The sequence below is a fragment of the Cupressus sempervirens genome, chromosome 1 (assembly GCF_028749045.1).
Source record: "Cupressus sempervirens isolate cs-2001-9-10 chromosome 1, ASM2874904v1, whole genome shotgun sequence".
Taxonomy (NCBI): domain Eukaryota; kingdom Viridiplantae; phylum Streptophyta; class Pinopsida; order Cupressales; family Cupressaceae; genus Cupressus; species Cupressus sempervirens.
The window spans coordinates 93,288,482-93,310,229 of record NC_143118.1 but is presented as its reverse complement, the minus strand read 5'-3'; the positions used below and the strand labels follow the sequence as shown (position 1 = coordinate 93,310,229).

Sequence of the window (21,748 nt, the reverse complement as noted above, 5' to 3'; positions counted from 1 at the left end):
AACAAGGTACGATGAAGGATATCACCCAATCAAAGGAAGAAGGGATAGCAAACAAATGGAGCTATGGGGAGGAAAAAATGTAGGGATTAGGACACCCTTGCAAATTATCCAATCTAGCTCCACAATAAAAATTGTAACATGTTCAGAATACCCTGAGAGATGGATCTAGTCCTGGTTGGACATTCTTACCTGTTGTGGATTAGTTACTCCAAGAGATGGAGCTCGTCTTCTTTGGATGTTCCTGCCTCTTGTGGATTATATACTCCAAGAGATGGATCTGGACGTGGTTGGAGTTTCCTACCTCATGTAGATTAGTTACTGCTAGAGATGGATCTGGTCCGGTTGGACATTCCTGCCTCTTGTGGGCTAAGTGAACTGTATCTACATATATATTCATTTATATGCTTGTGTCTGTATATATACGTGTCTACTGTGTGTATGCTTCGTGCCGTCATGCATTCATGTGTATACTTTGTGTTTTCAATTGTGTACTTCTATAGAGCTAATAACCATTTAATGTCCTAGCAAAAAGCTTCAAAATTGCTAGAAATTCTGAGTTTTTACATGAATGTAATTATCTTGTAAAACAAGAGAAATACTCAGCTTAACGTTAATCACCTGATGGCTGATTGTGCTTTTCCTATTTCTAGAGTTGACTGTTGGTGCCTTCCTTTTTTCCTTAAGCATTCCACTGTTTTTAATTTTATCAGGAATCTGCGAATCTCTCGAGGAGAATCTCAGTTTAGATGTGAGAAATAATTATTAGAGTTTTGCAGGAAGTTATCAAAATTGCAAGTCTTGGTTGTCTATCAGCTTCTTTGTTTATACTTCTAAACTTGAAAAGAAAAGGAAAATTCCCCTAAATGTTCTCCTCCAAGAAATTTAAGCTTCCAGCTATCATTCATTCCCAATACATTTTTCCTATATTAGGAAACAACCACTTGAATTTTCAGATCTACAATCACATTGTATGTTTTGTAAGGGAGTTATTTGTCCGCTAGTGCCTAAAAATCTTGTATCTAGCTTGATATTCCACCATACATATGCCCTGTTTATTTTTTTAAAATTTTAAATTAGTTGTCATGATTGTGACAGTCAAAATCCTGTACGTAAAATCCAAAGAACGAGAATTTAAGCAGATAAAATGTTGGACCGTTGGTAGCCAAAGGTCAAATTTGACCACCTCCTTTTCAAGTGTATTCTGCATGTATTTTTGTTTTTTAAGGCAAAACTTATTATACAGTCCAAACATTCTGACCGAGACATTGAGTAACTCAGTTGCATAATTGTTATAAAATTACCTTTGCCCATTTAAATTTGAACTGTATGAATAGATAAAATTATTATTCTTGGTCTTTTCCATTCTTTGACATTTCTACTGTCTATTTTAGGTTATCAGCAAGGAAGAAAGAAGAACTGTTGCTTACCATGAAGCTGGACATGCAGTTACTGGATGGTTCCTTGAACACGCAGAACCCCTTCTGAAGGTTTCTATTGTTCCCCGAGGCACTGCAGCTCTAGGCTTTGCTCAATATGTACCAAACGAGAATCTACTCTATACAAAAGAGCAATTATTTGACATGACATGCATGACTCTTGGAGGAAGAGCAGCAGAGCAGGTAAGAGATCAATTTGAGACAGTTCAATCCCGAACTCAATGTGGTCAGTATTGCTTGCCTCTATGCTGAACTACTGTTTGAAACCTCACTATTCAATTTTTTCCTGTGCTATTTGAATAGGTTCTGCTTGGAAAAATATCAACTGGAGCTCAAAACGATCTAGAGAAGGTAACCAGAATGACTTATGCTCAAGTTGCAGTATATGGATTCAGTGACAAAGTTGGCCTCCTTTCATTTCCTCCGAAAGAAGATGGCTTTGAGGCCTCAAAACCATATGGTAATCATACTGCAGAGCTTATTGATCGGGAAGTCCGGGAATTGGTTGAGAAGGCTCACAAGCATACCCTTGCATTGATTGAAAAACATCGAGAAGGCATTGAGCAGCTAGCTAAAGCACTTCTTGACAAAGAAGTTCTGCATCAGGAAGACCTAGTTCAGATTCTAGGGGAACGTCCTTTTGTTTCTGTGGAGCGTACTAACTATGATATTTTTAAGAAAGGATTTGAGCTTGAAGATAAAATTGAAGATACAGTGGGACCAACATCCCCACCAGTTCCAGAAGATACACCTGCTCTTGCCTAGAATGGAGGTTTTGCTTTCCATCTTAAATGTATTTATTGTATCTCACATCTGTAAAGTTATTTCATAAGGGATTTGTTTCGGGTTCTCATTGGCCAGGCCATGTCTAGTACTACTGATGTTTTAATCCTCATGGAAATAACCTACTTTGTAGGCATAGTATATGGGAGTTGAGACTGAAGGGCACACCATATACATTATAAAACCAAGAAGATGCAACTTGTAAAAGAAATACAGAACTTGAAACAGAAAAAAACAAAAATTTGATGGTCTGCTTTTTTGGGTCTATTTTAAAATGATTTGAGTTTTTAAAGCCCCTCTCACTTGCCATTTGTTAACTTTTCATGGAGGAACTGAAATGGAATCAGAGCATAATTAAAGGATATATTCAACATTAAATGTGATACATGTGCAAAGTATTTGAGTTAAAACCAGTGTTACGGGACTCGGACTTGCCTTTGACTTGGAAAGTCAAAATCTGACTTGGATTTGGACTCGGCAAGGACTCGGAAAATTGAAAAACTTATGAAATTCAAAGATTTTAAAGGATTTTAAAATTGTTTTATGCATCTTTTAGTGAATTAACATCAAATACACAATAATTGAGATAAATAGAAGTTACTTAATACACATACACAATTTTGCATAGATCACATAAGTATAAAAGTGAATTTAAAAAAAAAAAAAACTGAATAACACAATATAAACTTAAAATTATAAACTATAAAGTACAAACTTAAAGTAATAAACATAGTGTCACTTCAGTGTCAAAAACTCAAATGTCTATGATATTCATGGATTACGAAATCTATGGTATCAAATTCAAAAGTTTAAAACATATATCAAAATAACAACTAGAAGACTAAGGCTCATAGTAGTCTATGTCCTCCTACGAGTGTACTTGAGATAAGTCATGAAAGACTCTATAGCCATCCTCTCTCTTTGTGTCTAAGGCTGAGCTTGGCCGTGAACTTCATCCTCATCCTCATCATCACTCACATAATCCTCGTCATCACACTAAAATCCATCACTCCTAGCCTCAGGGTCCTGCACTTTGTCTCCTCACACTCTAGCCTCCTCAAGTGCCATCACTACTGCCTTAGCCTCATGATCCACCTGATTTACCCACTCCACATCTTCATCATTGAAGATAGGATCAACCATCCCTGTGTTTCACTCTGCTTGAGGATCAACATTCTCTAATACAATCGATGATGTATTGGTGTCAAGGATCTGTCTATGGCGAAGGCGAAAGTTGTAGTGAACAACGACAAGATCATTTAATTTTTTCATTGCCACCCTATTGCACTTCTTCGAGTGTATGTGTTCAAATAAACTCTAATTACATTTGCATCCTGATGAACTAGATGGTTGACTCAAGATGCGAATCGCAATCTTCTGTAAATTTGACACCTTTGTGCCAAACATCTTCCACCATGCATTTGAAACAAGAAAATTTTGAATCATATCAATAACTTTGAATTTATCAAATTAAAATGGTAATAGAATTACTATTAGAAATTATGATGTAGAATCAAAGATTTTTACCAAGCATCAATTATGTCCTATTTTTCTTGCACAACTCTCGTGCAAATAAGTCCTCTTAAGCTTTCTTAAACAATTCAATCTCACATACTATAATTGTTCCAACTGTTGAATCAGATGACATTCTCTCTACAACATCGTAGAGGCCGCTCCACACTTCATCATCAGCCTTGAAATGTGGGCTAAATTGATATGTTGGATTAAGGAAGTAGGTCGTTGCATGTATAGGCCTGTGAAGTAGATTGTGCCAACGTCTATCAATGACATTCCATATAGGCCCATACCTATCTTGATTCCTTGTAAAAAAAGAGCGATAGCCTCTTTCACCTTATCCATGCCCTCATAAATGTAGCCCATTGAGGGCTTCTCTCCATTAGCAATTCGTAGGAGAACAAGCAGCGATTTTACAAATTGCAATCATTATGAAAGTTGGAAGAGAAATAATGAGCTTTAAGTTTTTTCTTTAAAAAATGAACAATAATTTATAACATAATTTCATAAACGAAATAAAGTTGAAATGAGGACAAAAAGGAAAATTATCGTCACAATATCAGCAATCAGTGTCCAAAAAGAAGCCTCATCAAAAACATGATCGGCTGTAGCAATTCTTGCAGTGGCCTTTGCATATGATGATGCAATGCACTCCTCATTAACAAACATGCATCTCAAACCTCCCTTTGAATCAAGCAAAGATTTCAATGTGAGAAAATTGGTTGCAAATCTAGTGACCCCTGGACGAGACAACTCCTTTTGCTCACTGTGTTTCTTCGAGGTTGAGGACCCATGTATGATTATATATAAATTTGCATACACTCCTTCTTTGCTCTATAACTGTTTTTATCCAAGGGAATTTACTAAGATTTTCTAACATGAAGTCAATCCAATGAGCAACACAAGGGGTCCAAAATATGTGAGGGTGTTTCTCCATAAGAAGTTTTCCTGCAGCAATATAATTTGCTACATTATCTGTAACTATTTGCACCATATTCTCCTCACCCACGTCATTTATCACCTCATCTATTATCTCACAAAGATATTCAACATTCTTTGTTTTTCTGAAGTATCAATTGATTTCAAAAAAATCGTGGCACCTAAAGAAAAAGAAATAAATTAGTATAATGATTAATGATGAATCATAATTTATATACTTAATCACTTAATTAGAAGGTCTATTTCTAAATTTTTAATGTCTAAGACTCTAAATATAATTATGGTTTACCTGATGAGGAGACAAGAAAGTTGAGAGTGTTCTATGTCTTCTATCAGTCCAACCATCAATCATGATGGTGCAACCCTTCCTCTTCCACACCTCATGTTGCTCCTTGATTTCAACTTTTACATCAACCACCATTTGGTTCAAAATAGGGCCTTCTAGCGCTTCAACACTGGGGGCTTTGAACCCCAGACCACAAACAACAAAATCGATACCAATTTGCCAATATGGGGACCTAAAACAAATAGAATAAAATTTAAAGTTAAACAAATTAGTATATTATAAATAAATTTGAAAACAAAATACAAATTAAAATAAACAAAATAAGCATATTATTGTCTCTTGAAAGTTGAAACTTTGAAAGCAAGAGAAGACATAAATTTAAATTTAAATAAATAAGTACCTTGCTGCATTGAATAAAATGTTGTTGTAGATGAAGAAATCTTCAAGTGCCAATTTTGTATAATCATGTTTCTCCTTGTTCCAACCCATGCTCTCAAGTGATGGTTGTGCATGTGGAGCTGTGCATGGAGCAAACATGGAATCAAGTGTTGATATTTGCTTACGAATATGAGGCCCAATGGTCACATTCGTAGAAGCAGTGGCATCCATAGGTGGAGTAGGGGATAATGGAGAGCAAAAACTAGAAGACCCATGTTGGGCTAGTTGTGTCATTTCTTCATGTTGCTTCTTTTCAAATTCTTTTTTCTTCATTTTTTCTTCTAGAAGAGTTTGCATGTCCCGCATAACATCTTGAGGTACATCTTTGCATTTTTTAGCATCACGTTTAGGTATATTTGCTAGGTGATACTTTAGTCTATTTATTCCTCCCCCATTATATACTACACCACAATACCAACATGTAACAACTCCATTTTTGTGCCCTAGGATAGCATGTTTTCAAGCCCTATCCCTTGCTGTTGCACTTGGGTCTGCATTAGGGTTAAATGGAGGCCTAGTTTCAATTCCTTCACCTTGAGACATTATGTCAAATTTCAATGTGTTTGCTGCTAGCCTACTGCAATATGAATGTAAACAAAATGAGAAGTAAAAAATAGTAGATAGCAATAGACTAGTAGTAGAGACCAAACAAATTTAAACAAAATGAGAAGTAAAAAATACGAATGTAAAAGTTTAAAACATATTACAAAATAACACAAAGAAATGCAACTTGCAGCTTACCTCTTCAAACTTGCACAAAGTCAAACAATGGAAATGCAAGTTTGTGAAAACCTCCTCCAAATGCTCTTTTAAGCTCCTCTCAATGCTTTAATGCAAGGTACAAAGATGCACAAGCCATCAACAATCAATATGGGAGAGCCAATCGGTTTGCTACTAGCCTGCTGCAATATGAATGTAAACAAAATGAGAAGTAAAAAATAGTAGATAGTAGTAGACTAGTAGTAGAGACCAAACATATTTAAACAAAATACGAATGTAAAAAATACGAATGTAAAAGTTTAAAACATATTACAAAACAACACAAAGAAATGCAACTTGTAGCTTACCTCTTCAAATTTGCACAAAGTCAAACAATGGAAATGCAAGTTTGTAGAAACCTCCTCCAAATGCTCCCTTAAGCTCCTCTCAATGCTTTAATGCAAGCTACAAAGATGCACAAACCATCAACAATCAATATGGGAGAGCCAACCGATTTGCTGATTTCTCTCTCAAAACTCCAATATTCTTCTCTAACTCTTTCCTCTCTCTTGTGAGCTTAAACAAATGGTGGAATGACCTTTTTAGGTCAATTATATGTTATAACAACAAAAAAAGACAACATAAAATAATGTTTTTTTAAATTTTTTGCATTTTTCTTTGTTGACTGCCAACGAGAGTCCAGGACTTGGGACTGGCAAGTCCTTGGACTCAGCGAGTTCGAGTGGACTCTACCAAGACTCGATCGAGTCCGAGTTTAGAGGCAGATTACTTCAAAAATGGTGACTAGCTCTGGTTAGACTCACCAAGTCCCATTACACTGGTTAAAACCCTAAAGTAAGTTTTAATATTTATTTTTGACAAGTTTCTAGTTAACAAATCTCTTACCTTTTTTTTTGGTTGTATTCGGTCATATATATTTGAATCCAAACTGTAATAATGTAAGTTCCTACAATAATGGAAGTTCTGATGAGTTTTCGCATGACATTATGTGGTTATAGTGGATGGAATATACATAAACAAAAAATCCAACCTTCCAAGGATTTGAGCTCAAAAAAGTCACAAATCTATGTAAAACTCTATTGATTTGTGCAAGCTAAATTTGAGAGAAAACAAGAGCTCTTGAAGAGCTGGAGTCCCTGCCTTTTGAAAGAGTAGGAATTAACAAGTTTTTATATGAATAGTTGATTGAAAATTAAAAAGGATTAAATCCATGAGAGCTTCACCAAAATGCCAAACATAAACCATTCCTTGCAAAATGACAGTGAAATTGTAGTTGGTGGCTTGCACCCTTACACAAATTGCTAAGTCCAAGCGCATCATTTTATTGTCCCAGGTCAAATTGTGTGTGATATGTGCGATGCCTGGTACAGTTAGCACACATCATTGTTGGGACTTAAGAGTTTTAGAAAATTTAACAGCTCATAGGCCATTGGGCTCCAAAGCTTAGGCACATAATAAGGGCAACCAGAGAGCCTACTGCCATTGCCAGAGAAAAGGGAACGGTCTAAGCTTCTAAGCTGTGGGGGAAATTTTGGAAGTTCCTTAATAGTTGTTGGAAGGAATTTGGAACAAGCTTGTAGAATTTTATTATTATTATAATTTTTGGTGTCACTAAATTAATTATAACCTTGGCAAAACAACTACTAGCCAATGAAAAAAAGAGTAATTGTTGAATAAAAATGAATTAACAAATAAACTAATTTTTGAACTTTACAAAGTTCAATAGTTTTAGCCATAGTTGGCATACTTGCCGTTTTCTCGGCGAGTTTCTAACACTCACTGAGTTCTTCAGCCAAGCGATTTTTTTGGCCATTAACTTGCGGATTTTAAAACTTGGTTGTCACCAAAAAATCACCGGCAAGTTTTTGCAAAATCTCCCAAGTTTTAAAAGCAAACTCGTTCGCGCGTAGGCTAGCTATATAGGCCAAAAAATTTGATTTTTTCAAAACCATAACTCCCAAGTTTTAAAAGCAAACTCGTCCGCGTGCAGGCCAGCCATATAGGCCAAAAAAGTTGATTTTTTCAAAACCAATTTTCTATTGTGCGATCAACATTCCTCATGAGAATGTGATTTTGTACCCACTATGCATTTATATATATCTAAGCTTTGTTTGTTTCTTTTGTGTTCTCTTTAATTAACTCATTAGATGCATCTTCTCATTGAAATTTGTAAAAAAACGTATTTTGAATTAAATTTTAGCAATTTTTTTAGGTTCCCGAATTTTTTGGATTTTTTTTAATAAAAATGGTCGAATTTTCCCTGAATAAACTTTGCTTGGCGAGTTCGAGTTTTCCAACTATGGTTTTAGCTATAAAAATTAATTGGGAGATCATCTTGAAACATTAGTTTATAAAGGAAGCTACATCATTGTTTGTTAACAAGATGTGTATTGACAACAATGCTTTTGTGGGATTCTGAATGCCAACCCTTCAGCTTCTGCAGGAAAGCAAATAATCCTTTGGGTGAATGCTTATATTTTTTGTTGTTGAAATATTAGCTAAGCATTGAAACTGATATCATCAGATTGAACCAGCTAACAGTTAACTTGGCATTCTTATAGGACACAAATTCACATATGCAATCCACACCCTTGTCTAAATCAATCATGTATAATTTCTCGTGAAATGGGGTAGCTCAAATCTTCTTCCATAAGGGCTTCTTTGTGACTTGGGCGAAATACTATATATAATCAGCATCTTTTACTCTACATTGTCTAAAAGCCTATCTTATAAAGTTCAAATTGATTGGTAAAGTGCCAATACATGCTACTCGTAATTGGTAAATAGCCAATACAATCTACTCTACACCATTTTGCATAGGGTGATAAAATCAAAATATTAGTTGATAGGCTTTTAATGTGGGATTGCCTATGTATTTTTTAACCGGGAAATTTGTTTCACGCCATGAAACTACTTAACAAGTCACAAAACAACCTTTAGAAAACCATAAAACCATTTTGTGACCATCGGAAAATTTGAACACGTTAAGAAAATGATGTTCGATATTATATGATTTTAGATTTGTTTGAAAAAATATTTTTTATCTATATTTTATTTAGTAAAATAATCACTACTAATAATTTTTTTATTTATTAATTTGAAAATTAAATAAACAATAATATTGTATATGAATAACTTTTAATGTGAGATTGACAATTTTCCTTGTACTTTGAGTGAAAAATTTGTCTCACATGGTGGAACTACTTTAAAAGCCACAAAACAACCTTAAGAAAATTGTAAAACTATTTTACGATGGTCAAAAAATCTGTTCATGTATATTTCTAATTTTATTTGAAAAATTATTTGTAATCTATATTTTATTCAGTAAAATAATCATTGATAATAAGAGATAATTTCCACAGCAAGTCATTGATAAGTAGGAAATAATCACTACTAATTTTTTTTATGTATTAATCAATTTGAAAATTAAAATAAACAATAATATTGTATAAAATAATAGAAGAATGAATAAATTAATTCCTTGTATAGTATAATAACTTGTTCCTTGTAACATACTCTCAAAGTTCATTAGTTCCTCTGCTAATAGAGTGTCTATTAATGTTTTAAGGGTGGGTAATGTTTTCAAGTGTGTTTGAAGGTCTTCAAAAGTTGGTATATTTTCATCTTTGTTTGGCTACGGTGGCACATCATAAGATTAAATGTGGATGTTGACCAAATCTATTGTCATGGAAGTACATAAGGTGCAATGCATATTCATGAAGTTTTATTTCCCTAGGTCTAGCTTGCAGCGGTAGTCTTTTTCCATCTAGAAAGAGAGTGGAAAATGCCATGTCGAATAGGCCCTCAGTAGCATATTTGTAAGAATTTGCCTCAAGGAAAGAATGAAAATTCTAATATCTAGAAGCTCAATTGATAGCATAAGAGAGACAAATGACACAATCCTCAAATGACTTGATTCAATGATGATCAAAATAATAATGGGTAATGGATGCCCAAATCAGATAAGGAGATAATGAGATATTCAGATACAATACATGTATATGTGCCCGGAGATATAGGCAATGAAAGATAACTAGGAGTTGTGCAAGTGATAGACATAACAACTAAGCACATGTACACCAAAGGTGGATTATTCTCCACTGTGCATGAAAGTACTTGCAACAATGAGAGGATAAGAACACAAAGGTGTATCACACAAAGAGAGGTGTGATACATCATGTGCTCAAATAAGGTGCAAACTCCTATGTGCATACATGACAACTAATATTAAAATTGCATCATCCTAAGTAAATTTAAGTAAAACATAATTAGTAATATTTAATTATTCCAGCACCCCCCCTTAAGTGAAACTTAGGGGAATGCATTTAAGCTTACAAAGCTAGATGAAAATGCATGATGGGTCCCGACTACTAGGCCATGCTATGTACCCATGTACAATATGCAAGTACAAAAGAAATACAATATCTCATAAATTAGATAAAGAGGGGAAAACCACATGGAAAAAATCCTCCCCCAAAAAGAGAGATGAAAAAAGAAGAAAGATGCATGGATGGATGGAGTAATCAAGACCCCACCATTATGACATACATCATGCATATACAATAGAGAATCCCCATATAGGAAGGAAACATGGAGATATGGTGCACCCCCGCCCACCCACCCCCCCACCCATAATGAAAAATATTATGCAAGTATGACAAGTGCTTGAAGACAAAAGATAGTCCAATGTCTACAAACAACATTACTCCCCTAAGAAAGAAGATACACCAAGTACAAGTGAAAGAATGCTTCTCATTGTGGATAGGAAGAATGAAGAGGAATCCATATGAAGTATGAAGTCTTTGAAGTTTTTCGCTGTGTCACCATATCTTTGAATGATAAAGATGTCACAAACCAGTCATGATCAAGCCTAATAGAAGAAGGTGACAAACAAGGAACCAATGGTAATGGGTCCATGTAGGAGCGTGGATCAAACTCCAAAGACAAAGATGTCTTGTCAAAAGAAGTAGGAAGAGAAGAAAAGAAGCTCCCCCTTAATGTAGAATGTACTACACCCATGATAGATGATCCTAGATCAATGTAGAAGTTGCACCAAAAAAACTAAATGATGTTCTTCCCTTTAGAAAGAAATGGTGCCATAGATATATCAAAGAATTCTCCCCAATCAGTAGGAAGAACCCTCAAAATATATGATGTCTCAGGAAATTGAACAGGAATCTCCAACTCATGAGTATGATCAACCATGCAATATGAACACACACTACAAATATCTTAATCAATTTAAAAATTAATGTTAATTAGTTCAATCATTAAAAGATTTTCAAAGGGAATTTTTTTTTAACAAGTTAACAATTATCAAAATTGTCACATCCAAAGTTGCTTATCGGTTGTTCCCTTGTACCTCCTATGACGCAAGTTCTAGTATATCTCTTTGGAATTTGTTTTTATCATAAACCAATTGGACAAAAAGATACAAACGACTTTTACCAAGTCACAAAAAATTTGAAATGATGTCAAGATTGAAAAGGATATCAGCCACTCGACTAGACATGCAAATTATTGCAACAATTTATGTCCAATGATTAATAATGTACCATTTGATTAATCTTTAATATCTAAATATTGACAAAGAACTTTTCTTATTATAATATTTAAAATTCTAAGAGTGTTGAATTTAGATAATATTTTTCTAGATTGTATTGTGTTTAAACTTTTTTAATAGCATTTTAGATTACATTTTCTGAAGGTCAAAAGATTACAAAATATGATCTAAAATATTGTTCAAAAAACTTAAACGTGATTTTAATTCAAAAGTAATATGTTCTATATTATATAAATCTCTTTTAATAATATTTAATGTGTTCAACATCAAAATTTTATGTGGAATATCATACTGAGACAAAAATTAATCAAAGAATAAAGTGCAACTTGATGGAAAATATGGCAATTCTACTTTGAACTACTTTTCTTGGGTAAGGACTCAATTGTATCCCCAATAAAAAAAATGATATATAAAATAAATCCATCCTGCATTTAATTAATGAGCCAAGTCAATTTTCTTTCCTTGGCACAATGTATTGAAAATAATTTTCTAACAAATAGTTTTCTTATATTTGAAATAAAAGAGAGTCAAGATGTCCCTACTCTACATTTTTGAAGATGGATAATCAATTCGCTTTTTCTTTTAGTGTCCATTAGTACTTGCATTTCTTCACTTTGCACACTAGTAGAATCTAAACTATTTGTTGGATTTCAATGACTTTTTGTTTTCACTACTAGAAGTTAAAGTTTCAGCTTCTAGGTACTCACAAAATTCTTAATAGAGATCAACGAACATTAAAGGATCAAATAGTGACTAGTTCAAAGTATCACCTGATAACCACTCAAAGACGTATCAATAGCCATTCACCTAATAATAATAGATGTTCACAAAAAATGCCAATACTTGTCAAATGTTAGAGTACTCATACACAAATGTTCCAATAGTAATATATAAACAAACAAATTACCAACCAAACAAGCTAAAAAACTTATCATCTATTGGTATATGGGTGATTGGTTATTGATACATGAGTGATCATTTTTAGACACATTCCATATTAATAATTGAGGGTCATCATAAAAAACATAATGGTTATTAGACTCATATTGGTTACTAGTGCTCTTCCCCTACCAATTTCTTAAAAAGATAGTGAATATAATATCTCCTTGATTTTTTTAAGAGGTCATTTTCTCTGCTTTAGAAGTTTTATAATTTATATTTTTTATTTACGATGAAAACCTAATATCTCCTTTTATTTAAGAGGTCATGGTTTCTCTATTTTTGAAGTTAATGATTGTCTACCTATTGAGAACATGGAGAATTCATTTCTTTTTGATCCATTGGAAAGGTCCCACCTTAAACTATTTTTAAAAGTATAATAGAATAAAGGGTTAAAATTAGATGACATTCACTCTACAAACTTTAAATAAGTTGTAATAATTTCATCAAGGTTGATAAATAATTGTTCTCTAAGGAACATAAAGATAGGTTTGGATGCCTCATTTTTTTGTGATAACTAAATTTATTGATTAACTTTTTATCTTCTCACATGTATTTGTAATCGAATTTAAGTTGGAATCTATATGATATTTATTGTATAAAACAAGAAACTATTAGGATGTCTAAAGAGTTCTAAGAGCATTTATTTTTGAATGAGTAAGTGTGTTAGACTTAATTAATTAAAATATGAGAATATCTATTATTATTGGATCTTATGATAGTATGGTCAATTTTTTGTAAAGTGACTAGGTTTGGTATCTTTGTTAATTTGATACGACAAAATTTATGTTCCTTTTAATGAAGAAATAGACATGATTTGAGTGAATAAGTTTACTCACTATTTAGATTAAGTTGATCCTTGTGGTAGGATATGAGATATCCCATGGGGCTTTGGAAGCCTATTTTAATGTGTTTAGGATTCCCCACTTGGTTTGGAATACAGTTCTTGCTTTATTGTATTCATTTATTCTATTTATTAGTGGCTTGAGATGGTAGTGAGATAAGTTTGGTTTATAGGTCATCGACCATTATTATGATATTAGATTTTAAAGGGATAAATTGACATATTGTGGCTTATTTTAACATTAGTATTGGTTTATGTCTCTTTGAGTGTGAAGTTTTCTCTTAAAGGGAATCGTATTCATAAATCTTTGTCCTATGTTTTGTGTCTAGTTTAAAATTTATTTTTTATTTCTATTTATGATCTTTTATTTTTTTATTAATGCAAAAATAGGTTTTGAAGGAACCCAAAACTCTTTACAATAGGATAAGTAAATATATACCATTAAAGATCATCAAAACAAGAAAGAGTGAAAAAAAGACCACAATATGGATTTTAATAACAAGCTACCACAACTTGCAAAAGCTACATAGTAAAACCAACATACAACCCAAAACTAGAGACAAGACTGAAGAAACGTCAACTTAGTCAACTGCAACAAGGAACCATCAAAATTTGTAATTAGCACCTCCCTTGTGGAGCATAGGGTCATGTCAATAGAGGGTGTGGATGTCTTAGATTTATCTCCTTTCATCATAATCCAATCCTCTTCCACCTTAGCAACAACATCCTTCCCAGCCAACTCAAATCAAGACCATCACCACCCTGAGAAAGAAGGCTAACAAAACAACTACCAATAACCTTAGAAATAATGTCAACAAGGCAATCATTCCTCATAATTGGAGGAGCACAATCACAAGAAATGATAGCACCAACAACCAAAGTCTCCTTCCCATGCATATTAGGAGATGCAAGGAGGCACAACCACTTTTTTTTTCAACAGGCCCCCACCCCCTCCCACCCAACTGAAATAGATTGTGAACCAACCACATTACAAGTATCTTGACCAACTTAATAAGACATCTCCCTAGCACCCTAAGGCACACTAGCCATAGGGAGCCCAACATTAATGCTCGAAGCTTTCAGAGAAGAAATATCACCAACCTGTGTAACCACTTGGGAGAAACTCCTATGGGGCATCTTCTCAATAGTGTGTTGATGTACTAATGCACCTTTCCACCATGAAGAAGACATTTTCAATTTTTGTTCTCCACATTGATCCGCCATATGACCAATTTTAAACACCGTCTATACCTGAAGTGAATCCTTTATAACCCAAGGTTTGGATCCAACTTTTGTTGGAATGTTTGATAAGAATCTCCACAAGAAACCCCTTTGAAACACCCATAACAACCAGGACACAAGAAAAGGTGGAATGGAAAAATATTAAACAATTAATTACCCACCATAAAAAATTCTCCAAGAGCTTCACCCACTTTCTCAAGAAGTGAGTTCACTAAAAGGTGAAAGGGAAGATAAGGAATCTGAACTCAAATTGAGATCTTGTTGAATGTTTTAGATGAAAGATCAAAGTCAAGGTGCTAGGGTTTAATCATCAGTGTGAACCTATCTTCCCAACTAAAAAATGATCACCTAGAATTAAGCTTTTATCCCATGCCTCTTCCAATTGAGTGATAAAAAAACCCTTTTCTATAGGATATATATGAATTGTACTAGTAATTAAGGATAAAACCCCTAAAGCAAAAAATCAAAATGTGGTTGGAAAAAATAGAGACATTGTGGTCAATATCAATCTCTATCTACGCATCCACTAAAATGGAAATGGACTTAGAGACATGGAATGATGGATTCAAGGCAAGAGATTTGTTAGAGAGGATAGGGTTGTCATTGCACCAAAAGATCGACTTGTCAATGGCCGATACAACCAATAGTCTTATAGAACCACATAAGGAAATTAAGCCATGTCACAAAACCAATGAGGTACGTTGGACCATTGCTAACAATCCCCCTCCTAGAATCACTTGTCGTGGCTTGTGAGATTCGAACCTATGACCAAGCTCTGATACCATTTGTTAAAATATATAGTCCACCAATATAACTCAGAGGGGGGAGGGAGTAATCGATTATTCAACTATTATCACAATTATCAACCTTAATAAATCTTAACCACATGAGTAATATAATCAAAAACCACAATAAGATACTCATGCATAATAACACTAGATATGTTAACTAGGGAAACCCTTGATCAGATGGAAAACCCTGGTGGGGATGATACCCACAAGATGATGTACTAATATTAGTATTCCTTGTTAGAGGATGGACCTTATTAAGAGTCAATAAAACCATTTAGTACATATCAATCCCTGTTAGGAGACTTTGAATCCCTGTTAGGAGACTCCAACCTTGTTAGGAGTTGTAGAAGGCAGATGGACCCACTGACTAAAGAGCTTCAGGGGCAAGACCAATGGACCCATTGTCCAAATGATCTATGTATTATTCCTTTCAGAATAATAAGATTGTATTGTATTGCTTCTTCCTCTTTCTATCCTATCAATTGGACTTCTACTCCTAATCTTGATACTAGATCAAAACTTCACATCCAATAATTCCTTGGATTGCTTACTCGCATTTACCAAATACTCTGCTCTTATTCACACTTCCTTGATCACTTCACATCTCTCAATCCGCATTCCATATCTTACAAACAAGGAAAATATCTTTCCTTTATACCCTATCTTCAAAATAATTCCTTGAGTTAGGCTTGAGGCTTTTCTTAATTAGTTATAATAAGATAATTAATTATTTCCAATTACATATTTAACACTATCGGCTCATAGTCTATACAAAACTTCACATGTGTGACTTTAGGACTTGCGCACTCACTGACATCATCATCAAATTTTCCTCAATCACTGTCTAATTGTTCATCACCATATTATATCTCTAATAGAATATATAATAGGATCATCATCAACTACCTTCCATGCACTTTGTCTTTGCATTACTCTCTTTAAATTACTTATAGCTTCCGTACATCTTTGACTTAGACTATGCATATTTAACCTTGTCATTAGGACATAGAGTGGAACATGTCCTTAATCGTGCTTCACCTATACATCAAAACTTTGTTTGTAAAAGTATAATCTATGTATGCTACTGTGCCGACCTTCATAGAAGTAATGCTATGTTGACATCAATGACAAACACAATCAAGAATGCAATGTCAATACTCTCCAATACTTAGGATACTCCCCCAAAAGGAATACCATCAACATTCATGCTAACGATCTCCCCCTTTGGCATTGGTAGCAACATAGATGAAAAACACCTAAGTTCTAAGAATACCAAATAGTACTCTATTGTTTTTGTTCTCATATTTTCACATCCTCTTCATCAATCAAATCTGAAATCCTCTGGAACACTACTTTGTTCTGCATCTTTGAGCTATATATCTCCCCCATAGATATAGTCACGAATCTTTCTAAATCTCCCCATTCAATTATATCTCCCCCATTTACCTAAAGGATGTACATATCTCCCTAGTTCATACTTAGGAAAAAAAATTCATGCATACTCTCCCCCATTGACATCAATGACAAAGGCCTCATTAAGTCAATTTAATATTCCAAATCTTTAACTAGTTGAACTGTCCAAAGATATTGTTCAAGACCAATTTTCAAGAGTCCTCAATGACTCTGCTAATCATAGATACTCCCCCATATAGGAAGAATCAACATTCAATCAAGTTAAACAATAGTGCTTTGTTCCACTAAACTCATGCAATCTCTGCATAATTTACTCTAAAGTAGGTAGAGGCATAACCCCAAGCATACCTCTCAAATACTCAAATTTATATTTAGGTGAGGGCTTTGTAAAGATATCTGTAATTTGTTCTTTAATATTGACATACTCCAATTTGATTTCCTTTTTTGCTACCTTCTCTCTCAAAACATAATACTTAATAGATATGTGCTTAGTCTTAGAATGCAATACTTCTTCGAAATACTCACTGTACTTGTGTTATCACAATATATGACAACAGGTTTTGAGAATTCTATCCCAATATCTTTCAATGTCTACTTTATTCACATGACTTGATTGCAATTATTTGCTATTGATACATACTCTGCCTCAAGTGTACTCTGAGAAATACAATCTTGTTTCTTCCTTATCCAAGAAGCCAATCTTCCTCCAAGAAAAAAATGCTCCACCACTGGTGCTCTTTTTGTCATCCAAACTGCCTGCCCAATCTGCATCGGCATAAGCACATAGAGTGAAATAACTTGATTTGTCATACCATATCCCATAATCAGATGTTCCCTTCAAATATATGAATATCCTCTTTATTTTTGCATAATGATACTCCTTAGGATCATCTTGAAATCTAGCTACAATCCCAACTATATTTTCTATATCTAGTATAGTGTGAGTCAAATATTGCAAACCTCCAATCATGGATATGTACTTCTTCTTCTCTACAATAGGTGTCTCGTCTTTGCTAGATAACTTGTGACCAATTATCATTGGTGTACCAACAGGCTTACAACTTTCCAAACCAAATATGTTCAAGTCCTTCAAATACTTAGCTTGTGAAATAAAAATGCCATCATTGTTTTGCACAATCTACAAACCTAGGAAGAACTTCATTTCTCCTAACATACTCATTTCAAACTCATTCTTCATTTCTTCAACAAACTTATCACTTGCTTCATCATTGCCTCCAAATATTATGTCATCAATGAATATTACTATTATTAGTAAACCATTCTCAATCACTTTTAAATACTAGTTACTATCTGTTGTACCTTTAGAAAATCTAATCTTTGCCAAATACTTGTCCAGTCTTGCATACCAGGTTATAGGTGCTTGCTTTAGACCATACAGAGCTTTCTTCAATTTGTATACCATATCTTTTTCTTCTATCAGAGGGAATCCTTTAGGTTGCTCAATGTATACCTCTTCTTCAAGTTCTTCATTCAAGAAGGTTGATTTGACATCCATCTGATATACTTTGAATTTCTTATTTGTTGCATTAGTCAAGAACATTCTTACAGATTCCATTTTGGCTATAGGGGCATATGTTTCCTCATAATCTATTCCTTCTTGCTATGAATATCCTTTGCACACAAGTCTAGCTTTGTTTCTTACAAATTTTCTTTGTTCATTCATCTTGTTTCTGAATACTCATTTGGTTCCCATGACATTCTTTTCCTTAGGTCTAGAAACTAATTCCCATGTGTCATTCTTTACAATCTGATCTAATTCTTCCTTCATTGCTTGAATCCAATGATCATCTCTATAGGTTTCATTTGCACTCTGAGGTTCAAATTGAGAAAAAAAACATAATTCACATACTTCTTCATTTACCTTATTTCTATTTATGCTCCCAATGACCTGTTCAGGAGGGTGATTCTTTGATATACTTCTACTAGGAGTTGTCAACTCAGCTCTTTCTTCTTCTCTAGGCTCAGATCTGTACTCTTCAATATGATTCCCATTCTGCAAAGCAGTGTTACTCTCAATGATAACTTCCACACTTTCACAATTAGCCTTTGGATAAAAAATAGTCACCAAAGCTATCTCTTCTACTACTTTCTCTTTCTTAACCAATTCAGGCTCATCACAGTCATTCAAGAATCTTTCCATACTTGCTTTAAATTCTTTCTAGTTTTCTTTACTCTCTTAGGACATCTAGATGAAAAATAACCAAAACCTTTACATGTCCAACAAAAAAAATCTTTCATACCTTATGGCTCTCTTTTCATCAGCAGATCAATACCTTCTTTGATCTTCTTGTCTTCTTCAGATCTAGATCTATCTTTACTTGTGCTTTTGTTCTTTTGAATACAACATAAGAATTCTGAACGAGGAAACTCGATGCTCTATTCTTTGCATAAATATGATATTTCACCAAGAAGCTCCATCTTCTAGGTGTCAAAAATTCCTCCATCTGACTTAGGACTATCCTTTCTAAAATAAATTACTATTGATCTCTCAAATCTGTTAAGATTTCCCTTCAAGGACCTAATGCTCTGATACCAATTGTTAGAAATGATAGGGTTGTCATTGTACTAAAAGATCAACCTATCAATTCCTGATACAACCAATAGTCTTATAGAACCACAAGAGGTGGTTAAGCCATGTCGTAAATCCTGCGAGGGACGTTGACCCACTGTCAACAATATTCACTAAGGGAGATGTCCAACCTTGTAGCTAGAGACAACACAATGGAAAACTCAAAGATGCAATAATAGAAAACATGAAACAACTAATATTCTCATTGATCATAGGAATATATTACATCCAATTGGCCTACAACATGGAGTTACATTCTCAAACAAACATGCCTCATTAATAATCTTTTTCTAAACCCTCACTATCCATATCTCTACATGGCTATCAACTATCCTACTCTCTCTCTCTCTCTCTCTCTCTCTCTCTCTCTCTCTCTCTCTCTCTCTCTCTAAACAACAACAACTACCCTACCTTTATGTAATGTCCCCAATTAGGACATTAGGTTTTTAATTCCAACTGTGCATATATTTTCCAATTTTCCTCCATATGAACTTTATCATCTTCTATCTGATATTCCTTAGTCTATCATTTGTTCTCCTATTTATATATATTATTACTAGTGAATGGTCATGAATGGTTGCATCCCTTCAAATAATAATTAACTAGTTGTTATGGTTAAAGTTTAATATTTATTAATTAACATATATTTAACAATATATATTAATAAATATTATATGTATAACATTTATTAATTATTAAATTTCCATATTTGTAGTATATCCTTAGGATTATGGATAATATAAGCTATTTAGATAACATAATAATGTTATCACCATTCATTTAGTACCATCCTTATTTATTATCATTATTACATATATCCTAAGATTCTTATATTGGTAGATATATGTATTCTAATATTACTATATTAGTAGAATTATATTATCATTAGTAATTGATAATATATTATCATTATATTTAAATATATCATAAAATGTATTAGATGATTTTATATCATACATTTATCTATATAAATATATTAAATTAATAGAATATTATTGTTTAACTCTAATTAAAGCCTAGTCTAAAATTGGGGATATCACAGTCCTCCCCTCTCAAAATTTGCTTGTCTTCAAGCAAAATTATTCATACACAACTCTTTCATAGATACAAATATATTTGCATACAAAAGTCCTAAAATTTTTATGAAACATTCATCTTAATGAATGACAACAAAAAGAAAACATAGTGCAGACAAATAAAGACACGAAGAAAACACGATGCAGCACATCATACATTCTTTATAAATTTTCACAATGAAGTAGAGTAAAGGGAATGATTTATACCATATATTTCCCTGGTACACCTTTTGATTGTGGATCCTGCACACACAAATAATTATTAGCTCGTACATGTATATAGTAGCTTCAAAGAAAAGATTAGTCATGATAAATTAGTTCTTAACCAATATCCTACCAAGCCCAAGAGCGAAACTTTGGCCCTCTTGGCCTTGATGGCAACCATTGACATCCATCAAGGTGGTCTACTTGGTAGATTCTTAATTGAATTAAGTTGACATTATGTCAAATCTTAACTTAACCAATCTAAGCCCAGGAGTGAAACTTTGGCCCTCCTGGCCTTGATGGTAGCCATTGACATCCATCAAGGTGGTCTACTTAGATGGTAATCTTATTCTTCCTACCTAAGCCCAAGAGTAGAACTTTGACCCTCTTGGCCTTGATGGCAGCCATTGACATCCATCAAGGTGGTCTACTTAGGAGGTAATCTTATTTTCCTTAAATATCCTACCTAAGCCTGAGAGCGAAACTTTGGCCCTCTTAGCCTTGATGGTAGCCTTTGACATCCATCAAGGTGGTCTACTTAGGAGGTAATTTGATTCACCATTTTATATCTTCTCTAGTTTGATATTTTATTCTTCCCTTTTTTTTTTTCTTTTTCAACTATCTGAGAGAATCAAATGCCTTAAAATTGGATCTTGTCATCCTTCAAATTCGAGGGCAAGACGAGTCCTTCCAATCAAAATCTGCACAATATTATTTGCAAAATTTATATTAGTGATAGGTTATATAATGTTGTCAAATAAGATTGAAAATAATTTAATAGTAATTCTAAAAAATAGGAATTACAATATCTTCTAAGTAAAGATATTTATATTCAATGTAAAATAATTTAGAAATAGAATTTGTCTTCATTTAGGAAAATGTCCTGTGTATTCTTTGTATCTTGCTGACTATGTCTATGGTCTGTTTCGGTCTAGAACTCTTGACTATGAATATCATATAGAATTTTGC

The 21,748-nt window shown here is 33.6% G+C and overlaps 1 protein-coding gene across 1 annotated transcript in view; it reads left to right on the top strand.

Annotated features, from left to right (window-relative positions):
• The window catches only part of LOC149576384 (ATP-dependent zinc metalloprotease FTSH 3, mitochondrial-like), an 82,734-nt gene extending 80,223 nt beyond the window's left edge, over positions 1–2,511 (top strand). Inside the window, exons 7-8 of the mRNA XM_089817091.1 lie at positions 1,392–1,619; positions 1,740–2,511. Coding sequence (XP_089673217.1) covers positions 1,392–1,619; positions 1,740–2,201 — 690 coding nt within the window. The 3' untranslated portion in view covers positions 2,202–2,511. The remainder of the gene's footprint in view (positions 1–1,391; positions 1,620–1,739) is intronic.
• The last annotated feature ends 19,237 nt before the right edge of the window (positions 2,512–21,748 follow it).